This window comes from Dryobates pubescens, chromosome 25 (assembly GCF_014839835.1).
Source record: "Dryobates pubescens isolate bDryPub1 chromosome 25, bDryPub1.pri, whole genome shotgun sequence".
NCBI lineage: Eukaryota > Metazoa > Chordata > Aves > Piciformes > Picidae > Dryobates > Dryobates pubescens.
In genome coordinates, this window is record NC_071636.1 from 14,120,115 (window position 1) to 14,136,353 (window position 16,239).

At 42.0% G+C, this 16,239-nt stretch overlaps 1 protein-coding gene across 2 annotated transcripts in view; it reads right to left on the minus strand.

The window, feature by feature from the left end:
• Positions 1-16,239, minus strand: part of LOC104309652 (septin-2) — a 44,009-nt gene that overhangs the window by 15,563 nt on the left and 12,207 nt on the right. For both annotated transcript variants that reach the window (XM_054172978.1, XM_054172977.1), the window contains exons 6-11: positions 13,007-13,141; positions 12,405-12,522; positions 7,843-7,944; positions 6,515-6,660; positions 5,311-5,394; positions 4,257-4,314 (exon numbers count right to left, since the gene is read on the minus strand). In XM_054172978.1, the coding sequence (XP_054028953.1) occupies positions 4,257-4,314; positions 5,311-5,394; positions 6,515-6,660; positions 7,843-7,944; positions 12,405-12,522; positions 13,007-13,141 (643 nt within the window). The remainder of the gene's footprint in view (positions 1-4,256; positions 4,315-5,310; positions 5,395-6,514; positions 6,661-7,842; positions 7,945-12,404; positions 12,523-13,006; positions 13,142-16,239) is intronic.

Sequence of the window (16,239 nt, forward strand, 5' to 3'; positions counted from 1 at the left end):
ACTGAAGATAGGAAAAAACCTCCTGACAAAGTCACTCTATTAGAAAAGGGGCTACCACCAAGGTATTTATCTTGGCATTTGTCTTTCATGGGACACGTTTTAAATAGCAGTAGTCACTCTGGCCACAGCCATCGGTCTACATAGGCAGCAAAAGTTCCTTCAAAGAACAACTCAAAAGGACAAAGAAAAGCAATTAAAAAAAAAGAGTTGTTCATCATTTCAGCTCCCAAGGGATTCCCATTGTTAATTGCTTACTAAGGGTTTCATCTAATGATGTTCTCCCAGGACTGAGACTGCACCTCTATGATTGTCTTCACAGGTGAAGGCTGAAGCATTCTGCACAAAGCTCACCTGCTTCCCCTGGCACTAGGCAACATTATCCTGCCACACAAGTTAAACCTCAGAGCTGTTTTTATTCCCTCAGGTCTGCAGGCCTCCATCAGCAGTCACACTGTCTCTCCACGTGGAAGTTCTCACCTTATCTTTCAAGAAAGCACTTACACAAACACCTGCCATACCAGGCAGTTACATCAAACCCTCACCTACCCATAGGGCTGCTGCTAGACCCCTGACTAGCAGCCCCACACGGCAGCAGGCTGTCCCCCACACCGACCCCCACGCTGAAGCAGGATTCTTCATCTCATCTGATAAAGGGTCAAAGGGTTAAACACATTCAGAAAGCTGAAGGACAGAAATTAATTTCAACATCATGATTTATTCTCCTATATTCAGCCTGCTGCTGCCCAACCCCACTGAAGACAGCAGAGCAAAGGGAATTGTCCAAAGCCTCAGGGCAGCTCACTGGAAAAAACATCAGGAAGTTGGTTCCTTGCTGTATCACGTAAGCATGGCTTAACATTTTTCTGCAAGTATTGCCTCTCAAAAATTTGAAAGGTTTTTATTATGAGATATTTTCAGAGGATAAAGAGAGTAGCACAATACTACAAACTTTCATAAGCTTGTGCTTACAACATCAAAATCAGCTGGACTGCAGCAGATGTAGAGTGAGGAACATGGGTCCCTTTATTCTTACTTCCACTTCCCAGCTCAGAAAAAACAGCTCACCACTTGCAAATGAGCAAAAAGCATGACCAGACTGAGCAAGAAATTCAAAATGACAGATTAGCAATTCCAAATTGCTGAACTTTGGCATAATACAAAATCATTTAGCAAAAGTGATGCCTTGCTAAAGATGATCCTGGCACCAGCCCAATCATTCATTCCTTCCAAGGTTATATAAACCTCACCAGACTGTAAATAGAACTTCAAGCACCATCACTGATGGGAATGCGAAATAGGAGGGGAAATGGATATTTGTTTTCTCTGCAAAGGCCATGGAATGCAAGCCCATTTCCTCTGTGCCTCTTTCCTCCCCATACTTTTCCCAGTCTGAACCTTAGGGATGATATGGAGATGAAGGGATTTCATACTGGCTTATCTACAGAAGATTCAGTAAAGCCTCTTGATCTCTTTGGGACAATAGAATGCAGAAGTTAAAAATCTATTTGTTTTTTCAAGTTCTGACCTAAGCCTTTGCAACTTCAGCAGCAGTTATTCAGAGATGATTACTCCCAGAGGAAACTTTCAGAGACTGCCCTCAAGAAATTCAAGACTTCATGCCTTTAGCTATATTATATAAAGAAAAAGAAATACCATAAATATATAAATAAAAGTACTATATATACATTCACAGGAGGGGGGTCAGAATAGAGCAGGCTATAGTAATGTGCCTGCCATAGCAACATTTTCCAGGGGAACTAGTTATAGGGTAATTTTTTCAGACACAAATTTTAAGACAAAGAATTCTTCAAGGACCCAAATTTCTGCTTAGCTACAAAAGATGGTATTCATGCAGTGCAAATAACAGGAGAAACAGTAATGACTTAAATTCTCTAAGTCTCTGCATGAATCTTACAGATTCAAAGATTGCATCAGGTTGGAAGGGACCCTCAAAGGGCATCTTGCCCAACCCTTCTGTACTCAGTAGGGATACCTCCAACTACTTCAGGCTGCACAGGGCCACACTGAGTCTGATCTTGAATGTCTCCAGGGACAGGGCCTCAGCCACATCCCCGAGCAACCTGTTCCAGTATTTTACCACTCTCATTGTGCAGAACTTCTTCCTGATGTCCAACCTAAATCTCTCCCGCTCCAGTTTCAAACCATTGCACCTCACCCTGTCACCCCAAACCCTTCTAACAGTCCCTCCCCAGCCTTCCTGTATGTCCCCTTTAGATATTGAAATGTAGCTCTAGCATCTCCCCCAAGCCTTATTCTCTTCTCCAGGCTGAACAGCCCCCATTCTTCCAGCCTGGAAACCCTTACTTTTGGAAGCTTTAAGGAGGTAAAAAAAAAAAAGGAACAAAACCAAACACCACCACCATAACAGAAAAAATACCCCCAGAAAAACCCCAAATCCCCATGAAACATTTCCAAAGAATGCTCTTGACATTCTTGACATTTACAAAGCAAGTAGTACTCCTGGCAATCAGCTGATGGTGACTGTTGTTTCACATGCAGAAGCAAATTGGAGGCAGTTAATCTGTGTACAGAATACTTGCAGGAGTTCCACTGTCATGTTTGGCCATCAAGCTCGGTTACATCGCTGAAACCAAGTTATGCGGTGTTAAAGATGCAGCTGATTTAATCTCCAGTAGTTCCTATTATTAACTACTAGTGATAGTGATAACCTGCTGCTGCTGCATTTCCTTTAGGAAAATCTTCTGCTATTTCTGTCAACATGCCAGTGTGAGCCAACAGCTAACCAGGGCTAGCTATTTTTAAGGATGGATTCTCTACAGGAAAAAGGAAATGCACAGATCTAAGTAACTATTCTGCAAACATTTTCAACTATGGGAGTCTGAATCTTTCACCTCAGAACAACACAGAAGTGCTTGTAGGTTTTTTATTGCTTACTCCCAGTCACTGCATATATGCATTGATCTTTTAAATCATGCCTTCCTCCCTTTGTGGACTTGGAGCCAAGCTGAACTGGTTAAAAGGATAAACATCAAAACCAGCATCTTCCAGCTAGCAGCAAGTCTTAGCTTTCACAACACAGCACTGGCAGTGTACTGCTTGAATTTAAACACTAGGCTAAAAACCTCTGAATCTTTTGAACATTAGCAAAAAAATGTGAAGTGGAAAAAGCTTAGTAATAACCTGAAACCAGAGTCAGAAATCAGAGATTGAAAATACCAAATCACTATGTTGAGGTACAACAGAAATACTATCAATTTGGCTGCAAGTCAAGATTAAGATGCAAAAAAAATGCACATTCATTATATAATTGGATTTTTAGCACACAACAACATTTTTCTGCTCCACAGTCACAAGACATAAGAAGAAACTGACTGCTAACATGCTTGCAGTAAGCAATGCACATCCAAGATGACATCAGACCATCAGCCTATCCAAAAGTTTAAATCAGGGTAACATAGAATGGCTCAGGTTGGAAGGGACCTCAGAGATCATCTACTCCAACCTCCCTGCCATGCATGGGGAGACTTGGTTGCTCAAGGCTTCATCCAACCTGGCCTTGAACACCGCCAGGGAGGAAGCATCCACAGCCTCCCTGGGCAGCCTGTTACAGAGTCGCAGCTGACTGAGCTGAGAGCTTCTGAAGACTGAAACTGAAGAGCTTCTTCCCAAATGCAATATAAACCTGCTCTCCCTCAGCTTAAAACCATTCCCCCTTGTCCTGTCTCTAGACATCCTCATGAAAAGTCCCTCTGCAGCCTTCCTGTAGGATCCCTTCAGGTGCTGGAAGGTCCCCCTGAGTCTTCTCTAGGCTGAACAACCCCAGCTTCCCCAGCCTATCCTCATAGCAGAAGTGCTCCAGCCCTTGGATCATATTTGTGTCCCTCCTCTGGACTTGCTCCAACAGCTTTGTGTCCTTCTTATGATGGGGACACCAGAAATGGATGCAGTGTTCAAGGTGGGGGTCTCACAGGAGCAGAGTAAAAAAGGAAGAATCCCCTCTCTTGCCCTGCTGGCATAAACTGATTTCAATACTTAAAAATAGCAGCTATCCTTTTGGACAATTAGCATACAAAATGATAAATATCCTGCCTACAACCAAGAGACTACCCATAGCATGCAAGTGACTACAAAGAGCACACTTTATGTGAGCAATTTGTGTGTTCAGATGAGACCTGTCATTTTTCACAACTCCAGTCTTACACTCCATAGGCAGCAGCTGACAGAATACTGAAACTGGAACACAGCATGTTACAGCTTTAGGAGAGCTCTCTTACCTCAGCCTCTTTCTGCTGGAGGATTCTATCCTTATCTACCACTTCTTCTTCAACAGGCCTATTAAACAAAAGAATGCATTGATGGTGTAAGATACAGAAGTAAAAATCTTCAAGAACATATTCAAGCAGCTCGTGTTTAAGTAACGTAACAAGAAGAAAATCTGCATTCTTTGAAGGAGGGGAAATTAGGACACTCTTAAACCCATGCTTTCCTTTTGTAAAATGCTTCTTTACCTCACAGACTCCTTATTCATACTCTGTTTCTTAAAATTAAATTCCTTTATGGCTATGGGGATTTTTTTTTTCCATTTACTCTAATCAAGAGACTCCCTCCACTGTCTACATATGGTACCAAAAAAATCAACCATTTCTTTCTTCTTCAAGGTCAGAATGCTTGGCTGAATACTTAAAGAACAAGCAAAATCAGGACAAGAGTAAGTTACTATCAAAAAAGATGCAGCACAAGGAGATGTAGATTTTTTTTGCCTTACGTTGCCAAGGACAGGCCAAAAAAACCTGAACCAACCCACCACAAAAACCCTCACATACATTACCAAAAAAAGATTATTTGGTCTAAACTTCTCTACCTCTACACAAAGGAGCAAGAAAATAGACACCATGGCAGCCCTGCAATAACTAGAGAAGCAACACCCTACCTAATCAGACAGGCTGGGGTCTATTTAAATGTGCCCAGAGTTTATTTCTTCCAAGTAGACATCATTAAATGAAAAACTATCTTGCTTCCAGCTCAGTACTTCTTTATGCACACACAAATTAAGAGAAAAGGGAATGGATAAAACCCCCAAGAACAGCTTTTTGTAAACACAGCACATCACTGGATCTCTTCAACAGGGAGGCTCATACTGGTTTCAGTAACTCCACAGATTGAAATCTCATGAGAAATACCTAGTTACAGGTGGAATTAGTCAGGAGGAAGAGCAAGCCCAGGGTCCCAGTGGAAAAGAGACTCACAAGTAGCAGAGCCCAAAGGTGTACACACCCACCCACACCCACTCTCACCCACCCACACCCACTCTCACCCACCCACACTTACTTGCCAGTTCGTTTCAGCCTCTCCGAACGGAAGTTCTCATAGTGCAAGTCCTGGGTGACCTCCTGCAGGTCCTGCATGTGTGTTCTGGAAGATGCAAAGAGATAATGAACACTTTGTCCTTCTTTTCAAAGGGAAGAAAAACACTCTTTTGTCTTCTACTTTTATAAAGGCTGTGTTTACTGCAAAAATAATCATTACAGACTAAGCTTGCCATAAAGCTAATGTCAGAGCGTTGCTTTCAAGTTTATTAGTCTTGAATTCATACTTAAGTGTTCCCTCATCTATGTTCTTCAAAGACCCAAAGTAACCTTGTGAAGACAGTTACTCAGAATGATACTTTCATTCCTAAAGTATTTTTTGACTCTTAAGTGCTATCAGTTATGGTTTGTAACTGAGAACTAGGTGGAGCTCCTTGGCTCAGGGAACAGCTGACACTGAGAATGGAACGGGGGAGGGGGGCGTTGCGGGAAGTTAAAAAATGCTTGCTACCGAAGACCAGCAGAGGGCAATCCCTGCCCAGAGGAGACACTGAAATCAGAAATGGCCAGCAGCATTTCATTTCTAACAGTAGCAAGACGTCATTGAACAACAGCAATAGAAAAAAATCCAAACAAACAAAAAAATGACCATGCCACCAACATGAAAACGAAACCCACACAAACAACAAAAACACCACACAAAACCAAACGAAATGAACAAAAAAGCCCAAACACCAAGCAAGCAAGGTGGGCAGGCAGCAAAAAAATTACTCCAATGTGTCTACATGGGCAGATCATCTGCATCTGCTAAAATCATATAGGAAATCCTGTTAAATACGGTACCCAGCAGTTTATATCTGCAAAAACTGAGCTTTGCCTTCAGAATTTTCTCCACAGTTTAATCAATCACTTGGAGCAGTACTTTAAAAGCACCTCTGCCCTACCCACTGCCCTATAAGAACACCTCAGTTTATATCTAAAGCCATCAATTCAGTTCACATAAGGCACAAAAGTTGGCACGTATCTGGCGACGTGGAATAAAGAAAACATCATCTCAGGTCAGAAATTGCGGGATTACAGCAGCAAAACCAGCTAGAGGGGGCTAAAGGTCACTCTCCACTGTCATCAGAGCTGCTTTTGGATTCAGGACTTGATGCTGTTGGAAGGCTCTCATGGCTGCAGGGTGATGCCAGCACAGGAGATGGGATAGCTTGACCATTACTCACACCAGCATTGTGCGCAGTTTAAGGAAATCGTTGTGCTCTGGGTTTTCAACTTCAACAACTCCCCAGGGATACAGACGGCCTCTGATTTTTTTCCCTTTCACCTCAATAAGTTGATTGGATCCAATAACAGCAAAGGGGATGCTAGCCTAGTTGAGATAGAGCAAAACAAGTTATGGTTTGATTTTTGACTGGTTCCTTTTGTGGTTTATTTTGTCTTTCTTATAGAGAAGGCACAAAGACTTCTGAGTAACAGCAAGGTGGAAAAGAAATGCTGAGAAATGCACTCTACTAAAACCCTTTCACAGGGTTGCCAGGGACCCTCAAAGATCATCTTGTCCAACCCCCAGCAGGGACACTTCCAACTAGATCAGGCTGCCCAGGGCCACATCCAGTCTGAGCTTGACCATCTCAGGCAACAGGGCATCAGCCACATTGCTGGGCAACTTGTTCCAGTATTTCACCACTAAATCTCCCCTGCTCCAGTTTCAAACCATTGCCCCTCATTCTACCACTGTAGGCCCTTCTAAACAGTCCCTCCCCTTCCTGTAGGTCCCCTTTAGATATTGAAATGTAGCTCTGTGGTCTCCAAAGACCCTTGTGTTCTCCAGGCTGAACAGCCCCAGTTCTTTCAGCCTGTGTTCACAGGAGAGGTGGTCGAGCCCCGCAACAGAAAAGCACCAGATGCTGTTCCAGGCAATGCAGTATCTCACGTACAACACCTGCAGCTTTGTTAGGATCAGTTTGTCTCAACCGAGGCAGAAAAGGAAATGACGCCTTGCTTTAGGAACACTTGACTGCTGTTGAAGTACAGTTTGGGCATAATGTCTCATCTGACATCACATCATGCATGGAAAACAGCCAACAGAAACATTCTTTAGATACAGATTAAAGCAGCTAGGGAGAATTTCAGATGCAGTCTTCAAGCACCTTTGAAATTGTCACAGCACAAAGAGGAAATGACTTCAGTAAAACCTTTACTATCTGCTCTAACGAGAGGAAAACTGTTAATTAGTATAGTAACCATAATAAACACATTCCCTCTCTTTGCTCACACATTGAAAGCCTTGAGTCAGAAAACAAGAGTGTAAATCCCAGCTCTCAGTGAAGAGCTGCTTACATTTAAAAGAGAAAAGCAGAGAAAGTTATAACACTGCATTTGGAACTCAGATGAAACAGAGACTGGAAAAGAAAGGATCATAATTATCGGGAGTAGACATCCAAAGAAAACTTCAGTTTTCAACACATCATAAAGGAATAAAGTATCTTTAAGCATACGGTAGGCTTGAAGAACTGCTGCAGCAAAATAATAAATGAGCCTTGAAACTTGCCTTCAGAACTCTGGTTTGTTCTTTAAACTCCTCATCTTCATCAGAATCTGCATCGGGGAGCTGATAAATCCTAATTCCATGCTCAGAAATCTCATCCAGAACCTGACGTTTACAAAAAAAGGAAAAACAAACTCTTATCACAGAGAAGTAGACAAAAGCAAAGTGAAGTTAGCATGAAAAAAAAAAAATTAAGTAAAAGCAATGAATTTGGAGAAGTGATTTCTTAGTTACAGCATCAAAGCCATGCAGCTCATGTCAGAGTATATAGTCCTCTATTTGATATGCACCATCCCTGGAGGTGTTCAAGAGGAGATTGGACGTGGCACTTGGTGCCATGGTCTAGTCATGAGGTCTGTGGAGACAGGTTGGACTCGATGATCCTCGAGGTCTCTTCCAACCTTAGTTATACTGTGATCCTGTAATTTGAAAGGACTGTGTCTATTGTCTCTTGAATCAAAAAGACAAAAGCTTATTATCTACTTCAACTGGAGAAAGTAATTCAAAATCCACTAAGAGAAAAACCATCCATGAGGAGAAAAACCATCCATAAACAGTTTTTTGTCATTAGTGTCTGAGATTAACAACAACCAAAAAAAACTTCATTCTTCTACACATTCTTTTCCTAATAAAATCACTGCAGGGGTAAGCAGCTAGCATAATTCCAGGCTTTTGGCAGTTTCAAAAGGTGGTACAAGTCAATCCTTTCTTCAAAGCTGAAAGGAATGCTCCTAGTGCCATGATATTAAAAATAAGTCAGAAACCTTACCAACTGCACTTCTCACTGAAGAAAGTGTGGTGGTATGAGGAGAGCTATGAAGAATGCTGAAATTTTGCAGTAACTCTCTTCAAAGGGATCTTGGAGATCTCAACTGAGCAAGGTTAACTGTGCAACCCTCCTAGACTAGCATTTCCTAGCTAGTCGCAACTGCAACCTCACAACCAACACATAAAGTACACACTAGCACTGTTGCAGTGACAAACTCATGGTAGACAAAGTCTGGCCAAAATCAAGGGGTGGGAAGGGTTGAGGAATCACCAAAGCATTCAGAAAAGCCAATAGATGGATTTGTGCTGCCATTGCTAGATATGTAACTGGACTTAACTTGATAATGCAGATACAACCAGACTTCAAACAGATGAGAAGTCTCAATTAGTTCAGAGAAGGGCCACAAAAAATATCAGGATGCTGGAAGACCTCTGCTACAAGGACAGGCTGAGGGAGCTAGGGTTCCTCAGCCTGGAGAAAGGAAGGTTCCAAGAAGACCTAATAGCAGCCTTCCAGTACCTGCAAGAAGGCTGCAGAGGGACTGTTTGCAAAGGCCTTCAGGGATAGGACAAGGGGCAATGGTTTGAAATTAGAGAAGAGGAGATTTAGGTTGGATGTTAGCAACAAGTTCTTTATCATGAGGGTGGTGAAACACTGACACAGGTTGCTCAGGTAGGTAGTTCAGGTCCTATCCCTGGAGATATTCAAGGTCAGGCTCCGCAAGGCTCTGAGCAACCTGATCTAGTGGAGGATATCCCTGCTGAATGCAGGGAGGTTGGACTAGATGACCTTTGGAGGTCCTTATGGACCCAAACCATTCTATGATAATACTGTTCGGTTCCTTGATCCTCTGTCATGATTATGACCAATAGCTACAGTATAAATAAAAACTGTCCAAGCAGGGGTGATTATTAAACAGCTGTTTAAAAATAAAACAGTCCTTCAGCCCATTAGAAGAGGAATGACCATGCATGAAGCACAGCTATTCCCATTACAGCCTTTCCTGCCAGGTGCATTAACACCCCCCGCACTCACACACGCGTGCACAAGGAATGAGATGGTTTGAACCCTCCACCTCCACAGCCGGCAACATTTTGAAAATTAAAAAGAAATTTGGGAATAAATGTGGCCAATAAGCAACCAACAGCCACCTTCACACAACCTAAATCCATGCCCATCGTTGCTGTTTTGGCAAAACAGAAGATAACTGAATTGTCCCCAGGTGACAACAGAAGCTGCACAGCTGGAATAGGTGGGGCCGCGCTGCAGTGCGACGCCTTTAAGTAGCTTCATGAAACAAGAAGCCACATTGAACCTGGCTGAGATCTTCCAGATAAAATGCAAGTGAAACAATAACGGGAAAGCCAACAACAAGGGGTGCTAGAATAATATATTACAGCTGTTAAACCTAGTGCTTTCCTGAAAGGAAAAAGAATTGCAATAAAAACAAACTGTATTTTACGGTCCTAACAATGAAACAGCATTTTGCTTCTTCAAATCTGAATCTTATTGGCCTCAGAGGGTTCTGTGTTCCTAAAGATTAGCCTTCCCATGGGAAATTAAAAAAAAAAAATTAAAAAAATCAAAATATTAGTTTCTCCTCTCATGAAGTCATTCTTTTGAGCAGGTTTCCTTAGCAGCCTTGCATGGCACAGCTTGTGAAACTGCCTTGCACTTCTTCCCACTCAAGAGCTTCAAAAACATAACTTTGAATTCCAGAATGACCAAACAGGAATTGCTCCAAGCTGGGTTTCCTTTGCAAGCTCCACAAACTTGCTGCTTAGGTCCAAAGCAGCAAAACAAAAACATTTTACTTTAGATTGATGGCCAAATGGCAGAAACATCTAAAAAAACCAACAACTTCAAGCTGCATCAGCAAAGCAGGATTTTGATTCTTCCTCTAGATTAGAGACTCTGTCAGCCAAGATGCTTTGAGTTAGAACAATATACAGTAGGTAGACTTTCAAAGCTTTGGAACCACATGATACATTTGACTTAGTATAAACTCAGATTGTATAGTGACCTTTGCCAGCAGTACAAAAATAATCACTTGTTTACCTGCTTCCTAACCACTCCCTTAGACTGCAGCAGAAGTGCATTCATCTTGTTATATTTAGCCAAGGCATAAATGTGCTGTCCATATATTTAAGTGATGTCCAGTCTTAAAGATTAGTTAATTAAAGGTAACTCTGCTCAAACTAGAAAGAGCCAGATATGAATCAGCACTAGATATGGTCAAGAGAGGATGCCTATAATCTCTTCATCACAGGGTATGTAAACTGGGATTATTCTTCTTCCACAGTAAGCATGCATCATAAACACTCAAATCTAGCATCACTGCACTGCAAAACAAGCAACTCACAATTCACACTGGAACATGAGCTTGCTTGCACTACTGCAACGTTTCAGCTAAAATCTGGTGTTAACACACAAAAGTGAACATAGAATCACAGAAGAGACAAGGCTGGAAGGGACCTCCAAAGGTGCAGCAGTTTAGGCTGGGTGCCCTCTGCTGTGTTCATACAAGGGGTACTTCTTGTGTCCAAAAGCCCAGCCCAGTGGGTGGACACAGGAAACTAGGTATTTCAAACCATAATTCCCTGTGCCACTATAGGATCCAGCGCGGGGTCTGGCACTTCCTCTTTCTTCCCTCTGCGCCACCTGGTAACTTGGGGGAGATATCTCCCAGCTTTGGGCCTTTCCAGGCCCAAGGCCAGGGGGATGGGCAGTCTCAGATCTGGCCAGCTGAGACTAGCCTAGCAGTGGAGTCGGGGGTGGGGAGGGGGCAGGAAGAAGGAGCCTTGGGGGTCTTGGGTGTACCCTCAGGTGGGGATGGGATGTTTCTGGGTCTGCTTTGGGATTTCTCTTGTCACTGCACTTCTGGCTCTCTGTAAACATTCACCGCTTTTCATTTAAACTTTCCATCACTTTTGCAATCCGTTTGTCTGAGTCGTTATTTTTGCCCACGGTGGGGAGAGAGTCTGCCTCAACCCATCACAAAAGGTCTTCTAGTTCAAACTCCTTGCAGTCAGCAGGTACATCTCCACTAGATCAGAGATGTACCTGCTCAGAGCCTTGCAGAGCCTCACCTTGAAGATCTCCAGGGATGGGGCCTCGACTATCTCCCTGGGCAACCTGTGCCAGTGTTCCACCACCCTTGTGGGAAGGAATTTGTTCCTAACATCCAATCTAAATCTCCGCTTCTCTAATTTCAAAACATTGCCCCTTGTCCTAACCCTGAAAGCCTTTGCAAACAGTCCCTCTGCAGCCTTCTTGTAGCCCCCTTCAGGTACTTGGAGGTCGTTATTAGGTCTTCCCAGAGCCTTCTTTTCTCCAGGCTGAACAACCCCAGCTCCCTCAGCCTGTCCTTATAGCAGAGACGTTCCAGCCTCCTGGGGTGAAACCAAACCTAAAGATACACTCTCAGAACACATCTAATGCACTCTCCACTGCTGATGGGCATTCGGAACAGTGGACTATATGAGAGCTAGTTTGATTTACAGCTGCACTACTTGCCTTCCAGGCTGATTTGAGCCCTCCTGGCAAACCCATCTGCTCAACACCTGCTCTCTTGTGCTGCACTGCTTGCTAAGATAGAGAAGTCAAGAATGGCCAGATTCTCAGCATCATAACTGGTAAAGCACATTAGACTTCTCTGAAGATTTCCCACTTCACAATTCCCAAAGATTAGGTCCTTGGCCAATATCAATTATCCTTCTTCAGTTAGAATTTACTTTGTATTTGGCTTTAACGTTGTATGGATTGCACTGTTCCCATGATCAAGTGTTAGACCTACTCTTCTCTTCAGCCTTTCTCTCTCCTTCAGTGTCAGTGTGTCAGCCTTGGCAATCACAGGGACAATGTTGACTTTTCCGTGCAGAGCCTTCATGAATTCTACATCTAAAGGTTTCAGCCTGCCAACAAGTGGAAAAAAAGAAGGAAGGAGGGGCAAGGAGGAAGAAAAGAAAACAAAAAGAAAACAAAATGTATTTTTTTACCAGACCAAACACATTACAAATTATTTATTGCAGGTATCTACATAAACAATATTTCCAGAATAAAATAAGTCAGAGCACTTGCTCATCAGTTTGATTGTATAAAGGTTGAATTGCAATTAAAACTGTCACTCTAGATAAAATGAGTATTATGGGTATTATAAAGCTGTTATGTTTCTGAGTGATAAACAATATGATACAGACTGCTTCAAAACAGTATTAGATGCCAAAAAGGAGACAAATTAGGGAGCATTAATTCCCAAAGTCCAGTTTAATTGCATTGGCTGACAGTATGAGAAGGAACTCAATTAGCATTAAAGTTAAGTTTCCAGTTCAAGTAATGAATACACTTAAGAACAGGATACAACACCCTAAAACACAAGAGCTCAAGAGATTGTCTTACCCATGCCCAAAGGGAGAGATGAAGTAAAAGCAGCAATGGACTCTGTTGTCTATAATGTGACGTCTGTTCAGACCACTCTCATCATGAAGGTACCTTTCAAACTGGTTGTCAATGTACTGGATAATTGTTTTGAAGCTGTGATGTGGGGCAGGGAAGAAAGAGAGGCATCTTAGATTAGCTTTAAAATCATTTTAAAAGAATTATGAAAACATAAGATCAGCAGGAGGAGAATCACACTTAAGAACACTTCTGTTACAAAAAGTTTCACTTCCTAGCATTGTATCAACTACTGAGGAAAAGCATTTTGATAATGCAAAAAGATATTTTCATAGCAACCACTAAGTCACTATTTATGCTTAGAGCTACTTCCAAGTGCTACTCTGTCCACTGAATAAAAAGTTCAAGTGCAAGCTTGGAAAAAAGAGCATCCAGCACCAAGACAACACAGACAGGAACAGAAAACTGAGAATTTTTCTGCTATTTTTTTTTCCTTTTTCTGGGGGTGGAGGGTGAGGATTTGTTTCTAAGCTAACTGACAAGTGACATATCCTGCATATCTTCTTGATTTACAGCCCTGACCCTGGGGCTAGGTTTCTATAGTTACCTATGGAAATTCTGGTATTCCAGTCTGTTTGAATTAAATGCAAATACATTTGCAAGTCATGCACTAAAGCATCACATGATTTATTAAGCTATTTTTGTTACCTTACAGAATCCTTTTCTGCTGGCAAAGAAAAATAATTCCTACTTAGTTCAAGGTAATTTTAAAAATGCCTTCCAGAGAAGAGACACAAAATTTGATCACATAATCAGATCCAAAGAGCAGTGACGACAGAGAAGGAGAAAACACAATGCATTACTAAGAAGATTGTTTTAAGATATTCCAGAGCATGTACACACCTGCAAACAACATTAATATAAAAGGACACTTTACATAAAGTACTGCAGGGGAAGGGAAATAAACACACTGATGAAGATAAGATTAGGCAGATGATTGTGTCTCATGAACAGATCTTAAACTACTTGAAGGAAAAACTAAGCAGGAAGATTAATATGAAAAAAATAATATTTCTGTTGCTGAGAAAGTACAAATTTGATTCATTTCCAGGTAAACTGGAAAATGAACACATAGAATGGTGGCACATGCAGTGATATGCAGTGAAGTTCAAACCTGGGCTGGGTGGCAGCCAGCCATGAAGACAATGAAATCCAGTAACAAAAATGATGGAAGAGATCCTGGAATTAACTTGATTTTCAAAAGCTGACTAAGCTTTTGTATCTATGAGGAAAAAAATCCATAGCAGAATATATATATACACACATTGATATCTTTGCAAGACTTGCACCATTCCAAGCCATACTGCAGAATATGAAACAGTGAAACATGGCATTTATCGAGGTTTGGCCTTAGTTTGGCTCAAGCACTTTAATACCTGGTGGAAAAGGACATCGTGGTTTACCTTCCTGTTGATCTCAAATACTCTCAGCTGGTGAAAGGTAATGAGACTGAAGACATACAAGTATTAGAACACAAACAAAGCACAAACAATGGGAAAGCAACTATCACACATTTCCCTGGAAATTCAATTAGTTTACATGCAGTTTCCTAGTTCTAGCAGCTATAATCTTCCCTATAAATATGGCATTAGTGTCCTGTACCTCCTAGCTTCCGGGAAACACCTGGCTTATGCCACTGTGCTATCATTACTTAAGAGATATCCTGTATTGTAACAGCAAACAACACAACCATTGCATTTAAGCAGCTGGGGGGAAAAGAACAGCATTACCAGGCTGCCAAAATCCACAAAATGCAACTTAACATAAACCAGTAAATAAAAGAAAGTTAGCAGCAGATAGAAAGTAGTCATCAAAGAATGACCTGAGACACTGCAGACAAGGTGAAATGAGGCTCATGATCAGCAATATCAAGTTTATCTGTACTGGTTTTGTCAACCACCCCTTTGATGCCACATTGGATCCCAAATCTGTGTGTGAAGCAAACCTCTTTCTCGTTTCTCCTTAGATCCTTTCTTTTGCCTGGTGAAAGGTTACCTAAGAACACGCTTCCATCATGACCCCAATGGCACAGATTCCATTAGGTTGGAAGGGACCTTCAAAGGTCATCTTGTCCAACCCTCCCTGAAGTCAGAAGGGACATCTCCAACTAGATCAGGCTGCCTAGGGCCACACTGATTTCAATTTTGAATGTCTCCAGGGATGGGGCCTCAACCTTATCTCTGGGCAGCCTGTTCCATTATTTTACCACAGCATTTTACCACGTCCTTAAGAAGCCATTCTACGCTTCAAACATCCCACCAGAACGGATTTTGCTTCTCCAAAAAAGAAAGCCAAGGATGCCAAGAAGGATGCCAACAGCATTCCTAGGTGCAGTTTGATTCTAGAACACAGAACTCCAGCTAGCTGAAGCTTCTCATAGAATCTAAAAGATTATCACTGTAGTTAACTGGACAAAGCCCTGACAACAGACAATCCTTGCTAGCACTTTATGACAGAAAATACATAAAACTGACTCCAGTACCACTTTGATTTAGATCTGTTCAAAAATAACCACAATAAAATCCCTAACTCTGAAAGCCAGGTAGACTGCACAAATCACAGCTTCCCCCCAGAATAAAAACTTGGATCAAGACCAACCCCATCTAATGGTTAACCACTCTTGCAGCAGATGCTCCTGAACAAACAGAAGTTTAAGAACACAAACTTACTGCTTCCTCTGCCCTAAGAAGGAAGGAAGGTAACTGCACTGCCTTCATCTTGCCTGCAGTTTGGAACAAAGAGTCTATCCATCCAAGTCCCTACCACATCCTGTAAAAGCTGACAGCCTTAGTCAGAATTACACTCATCGTGGCTCAAAGTCTTTTTACGTGACACAAGAAAATGGGACTGGAGTGAGGCAAAACTAAGCACACCTTTTCATTGTGTAGTATGTAAGTACTATCTGTTCCGGTAATGCATTTGGATGATTGAGATTTGCCACAGAAAATGAAGTATAAACCAGTAAATTGTTCTGCTGGGTCTGAGTCACCATGGAATCACACTGAATCACACTGTTCGGCAAGCCTTCAAAAAGAAAGGGGAAAAATCTGGACACAGAAGTCTCTAAGAAACATCTTAAGAGAATAAACAAAGGGCATTAGAACACAATCAACAGGAAGAGCTCTACATAAGACAATAGACAGGCTGCAGAGCTCTTAGCTCCAACGGAAGGAAGC